The 5,258-nt window shown below is 45.5% G+C and overlaps 1 protein-coding gene across 1 annotated transcript in view; it reads right to left on the bottom strand.

Annotated features, from left to right (window-relative positions):
• Positions 1 to 427: 427 nt before the first annotated feature.
• Positions 428 to 5,258, bottom strand: part of LOC107298741 (putative endothelial lipase) — a gene marked incomplete at its 5' end in the record, with an annotated part of 13,182 nt that continues 8,351 nt past the window's right edge. The window contains 3 exons of the mRNA XM_015828105.1: positions 428 to 650; positions 1,544 to 1,664; positions 2,897 to 3,139. Of these exons, the coding sequence (XP_015683591.1) occupies positions 428 to 650; positions 1,544 to 1,664; positions 2,897 to 3,139 (587 nt within the window). The remainder of the gene's footprint in view (positions 651 to 1,543; positions 1,665 to 2,896; positions 3,140 to 5,258) is intronic.

Genomic DNA, 5,258 nt, shown 5'->3' with positions numbered 1-5,258 from the left:
TGATCACGTGACCCTGGGGATGTCGCAACGGCCGTAGGTGTGAAAAACGAGCGTAAGTCGCTTTCTTCAATGCCGTTGTGACTTTGAACGGTCACTCAAGGGACTGTTGTAAGTCGGGGACTACCTACACACAAACATGTGTGCAGGTGTGAATTGTTTAGCTCAGGGGGAGGCAACCTTGGCTCTTTTATGACTCGTGGACTTCAACTCCCAGAATTCCTGAGCCAGCCAAGCTGGCTCAGGAATTCTGGGAGTTGAAGTCCACGAGTCATAAAAGAGCCAAGGTTGCCTACCCCTGGTTTAGCTCAAACTGATCTTCCCTTCTCTCCCAGCCAGCCTGTCCAACAGAAAAAGACTTTGGGGACAGGGGCATCGCCCCCATTCAGAAGGTCAGGTGCTCCCTAGTGGGGGATCCTCCCGCAAGCACTCACTTCTTCTGCGTTTCTCCCGACTTCACGCGGATCCGTCTGATCTGCACTTCTTTGGACGAGGGATCGGGCTTGGACCAGTAATTTTTCATTTGGCTCCAAAAGTTGTACCAGGACTGAGTGGTGCTTTCCCAAGTGAGTTTGATCCTGAGGATATCACCCACGTCTTCTTCCGTGTAAACCAGGAAGGTGTTTGTATAGTTGAGGCCGATCTGATCGGATCTGAAAAGGAAGCCAAAGTTGAACCGATGCCGATTCATCCGCCAGCTCAGCCCTGCTCTAGCGGGAAGACCTCAAGGCCCCGTAGAGACCAAGGGTCAAGATCATGAGGTAGATTAGACCCCCGAGCTGGAAGTTCCCAGCCCTCATTTCAAATTATGGAGGCACTAAGACATGCAGTGTAGGAACGCAAAGTCATTGAGAACTTCTCTGGACCGTTCCCCACTTTAAAACAAGGGGTCTACCAACTCTTCCTAGGACAGGGCTAGACCAGGGGTAGGCAACCTTGGCTCTTTTATGACTGGTGGACTTCAACTCCCAGAATTCCTGAGCCAGCATAGCTCAGCTTGGAAACTTCTCCTTGTCCCCTCAGCATGGCTGGCTGAGGAATTCTGGGAGTTGAAGTCCACCAGTCATAAAAGGGCCAAGTTTGAAGACCCCTACCCTAAGCCTAGAGTCTAGACCAGGGGTAGGCAACCTGGGCTCTTTTATGACTCGTGGACTTCAACTCCCAGAATTCCTGGCCAGCCGTGCTGAGGGGAAAGGGAGAGGTTTCCAAGCTGAGCTCAGGAATTCTGGGAGTTGAAGTCCACAAGTCATAAAAGAGCCAAGGTTCCCCATCCCTGCCCTATATCAGGGGTCCTCAACCTTGGCAACTTTAAGACTGGTGGACTTCAACTCCCAGAATTCCTGAGCCAGCCTGGCTCAGCTTGGAAATCTCTCCCTTTCCCCTCAGCACGGCTGGCTCAGGAATTCTGGGAGTTGAAGTCCACCAGTCATAAAAGAGCCAAGGTTGCCTACCCCTGGGCTAGGGAAACAAAATGTGGAGGGGGCTTTTTTAGAAAAACAGTATCAACTTTAAAGAGAAGGACTGATATCTGAAGTTTTCCACTTACACTTCCAGAGGCAGAGGCTCAGAATCACCGCTGGTTCCATAGAAGGTCACAGAAAAAGAGGGTTCCGTTTCTCCCAGGCTCTTGTAACTGAAGACGTGGATCTTCAGCTGATAGTGGAAAACTGAGGAAAGACAGAGGAGAGTGGCAAATTTGTGGTAACATAAACAGACATGGGTGTCACGGTTCCAAGGGATGAAACTCTTCAAAGAACTTTGAGGCGTTGTTTACCTTAAAGAATCTTTATTCGAGATACATAACACCGGCACACACATAGCCAAAGCCAAAATCTGAATTCCCCTCCCCTGGGCTCATAGTATCAAAGCACAATTCCCTCCTACAGTTAACAGTCATAAATCACATTCTCCAATTAGCTTGAAATGCAGGCTTCCTCTCCAGTTTTCCAGCCCGCCAATTCTTATCATCTCTTATTTCAAAAACCTTGATTCTCACACTGGTTACAGTATTGTTATGTCTAACTAAACTCCCATGCACATTCCTCCCCTCCCCCAGTATCCTTTAAATCTAACTCTAATTCTAAGAGTAAAACATAGGAAGGGAAATGGTTGCATCTCCCATCTGTTGTCAAAGCAAAAACATCCGATGTTAGCAGCGTTGACACATGGCTTGCAAGGGGAGGGCCAAGGAGCAGAGGATGAGTGCCACATGTGTTGTTGGGGCCCCACACTAGAAGACTAGAGAGAATCAGAAAAGCAGTAGGGTGTGGATGATGGATTCCCTATTACCCAAAGGAGAAAGAAGACCGTAGCTTTTGGTCCACCGCAAAGCTCTTGCACGCCAGGAAATTAATTGTAGGCAATCCTTGAAATACGACCACAATTTGAGTCCAAAATTTCTGTTGCAAAGACAGTTGTTAAATGAGCTTCTCCCCATTTTAGGACCTTTCTTGCCACAGTTGTTAAATGAATCACTGCAGGTGTTAAGTTAGTAACACGGTTGCAAAGTGAAACTGGATTCCCCATTGGCTGAGGGAACGGCACTGAAAAGGTGACTTATGAACGTTTTTCACACTTACGACTGTTGCGGCCTCCCCAGGGTCACGTGATCAAAAGCCAGACGGTTAGCAACTGACTCATATTTATGACGGTCGCAGTGTCCTGGGGTCACATGATCCGCTTTTGCGACCTTCTGACAAGCAAAGTGAATGGGAGAGCCAGTTTCACTTTACTATCGTGTTACTAACTTGACAACTGCAGTGATTCACTTAATGACCATGGCAAGAAAAGTCATAAAATGGGACAAAGCTCTCTTAGCGACGGTCTCACTTAGCGATGAAAATTTTGGGCTCCATTGTGTCCATAAGTCGAGGACTACCTGTGGCAGGATTCGCCTTACCTTTGAAAGGCATGCCGGCCCTTGTCTTGAGGTACATTTTGCTGTTGCGCTTGTTCCGCATCTTCTTGATGTTGTATCCGATGCTGTTGCAGCGATTCTTCCGGCAGCTCAGGCAGATGCCCTTCTTGAAGCGGCCGGAGTCCGTGCATTGGAAGGCAAAACTCTGCTTGTCCTTGTTCACCAGGGAGTCCACAAAGAGGTGCACGGACCGCTCGTGTTCACAGATCACAAGGTCTCCGATCTCTGGAAGGGGAGATGGACCACAGGAAATAATAATAATAATAATAATAATAATAATAATAATAATAATAATAATAATAATAATAATAATAATAATAGTAGTAGTAGTAGTAGTAGTAGTAGTAGTTGATAGTAGTAGTAGTTGATAGTAATAGTAGTAGTAGTAGTAGTAATAATAGTAGTAATAGTAGTAGTAGTAGTAGTAATAATAATAATAGTAGTAGTAGTAGTAATATAATAGTAATAATAATAATAGTAGTAGTAGTAATAATAATAGTAGTAGTAGTAGTAGTTAATAATAGTAGTAGTAGTTAGTAGTAGTAGTAGTAGTAGTAGTAATAATAATAATAATAATAATAATAATAATAATAATAATGATGATGGTAAAGTTGGAAGGGACCTTGGAGGCCATCTAGTCCAACCCCCTGCTCAGGCAGGAAACCCTATACCATTTCAGACAAATGGCTGTCCAGTCTCTTCTTCAAAACTTCCATTGTTGGAGCATTCACCGCTTCTGGAGGCAGGTAGTTCCACTGGTTAATTGTTCTAACTGTCAGGAAGTTTCTCCTCAGTTCTAGGTTGCTTCTCTTCTTGGTCAGTTTCCATCTGTTGCTTCTTGTCCTGCCCTCAGGCGCTTTGGAGAATAGCTTGACTGCCTCTTCTTTGGGGCAGCCCCTGAGATACTGGAAGACTGCTATCCTGTCCTCCCTCGTCCTTCTCTTCATTAAACTAGACATCCCCAATTCCAGCAACCTTTCCTTATATGTTTTAGCCTCCAGTCCCCTGATCCTCTTTGTTGCTCTTCTCTGCACTCTTTCTAGAGTCTCAGCATCTTTTTTACATCGTGGTGACCAAAACTGGATGCCGTATTCCAAGTGTGGCCTTACCAAGGCCTTGTAAAGTGGTATTAATACTTCATGTGAATTTACTTCATTGGAACCTTGGAGTCCCAGTGGACGATCACTTGACCATGAGTGAGCCGGGTACAGCTGCAGCCAAAAAAGCTAACACAATCCTGAGTTGTATAAACAGAGGCACAGAATCAAGATCACGTGAAGTATTAGTATCGCTTTATAAAGCCTTAGTAAGGCCACACCTGGAATGCTGCAGCCAATTTTGGTCACATTATAAAAAAGATGTTGAAATTTTGGAAAAAGTGCAAAGAAGAGCGACTAAGATGATTAAAGGCCTGGAGACTAAAACTTGAAGAACGGGTGCAGGAATCGGGTATGGCCAGTCTAGAAAAAAGAAGAACTAGGGAATGACAGGATAGCAGTCTTCCTGTATTTGAGGGGCTGCCCCAAAGAAGAGGAGGGGTTCAATTTATTTTCCAAGGCACCAGAAGGCAAGACAAGAAACAATGGATGGAAACTAATCCAGGAGAGAAGCAACTTAGAATTAAGGAGAAACTTCCTGACAGTGAGGACAATTAATCGGTGGAAGGGCTTGCCTGCAGACGTTGTGGGTGCTCTTCTTCTTCTTCTTCTTCTTCTTCTTCTTCTTTCTTCTTCTTCTTCTTCTTCTTCTTCTTCTTCTTCTTCTTCTTCTTCTTCTTCTTCTTCTTCTTCTCCTTCTCCTTCTCCTTCTCCTTCTCCTCCTCCTCCTCCTCCTCCTCCTCCTCCTCTTCCTCTTCCTCCTCCTCTTCCTCCTCTTCCTCCTCTTCTTCTTCTTCTTCTTCTTCTTCTTCTTCTTCTTCTTCTTCTTCTTCTTTTCTTCTTCTTCTTCTTCTTCTTCTTCTTCTTCTTCTTGTTTGAAATGGTATAACCTGGGTCTTCTGCTGGTGCAGGGGGTTGGACTAGAAGACCTCCAGGGTCCCTTCCAGCTCTATTCTGAACTGAATTGAATTTGCAGTGCAAAAAAGCCCATCTCCTATTCTCCTGCTCAGCCGAAAGGGAAAAAAACAGACCCCCATGTGCAGCAGCAAAATCTATGCCTTTTGGGGAGCGCCGCAGAAGCACAATCTCTGCTTGGCCCAGAACCAGTCAGGCCACCAGCCAAGAATGTTGCCGTGCAGCCCAAAGGACACACATATCATTTAAATAATGAGGGTGATGCAGAAGCAGTTGGAACCGTTTCATGAACTGAAATGGCTTTGCGTTTCCAAAGGGAAGGCATGAGCTTT

This window comes from Protobothrops mucrosquamatus, unplaced genomic scaffold, assembly GCF_001527695.2.
Source record: "Protobothrops mucrosquamatus isolate PMUCROS unplaced genomic scaffold, P.Mucros_1.0 scaffold4243, whole genome shotgun sequence".
Taxonomy (NCBI): Eukaryota; Metazoa; Chordata; class Lepidosauria; order Squamata; family Viperidae; genus Protobothrops; species Protobothrops mucrosquamatus.
The sequence above is the reverse complement of the archived record's forward strand: the minus strand, read 5'-3'. Positions and strand labels throughout refer to the sequence as shown.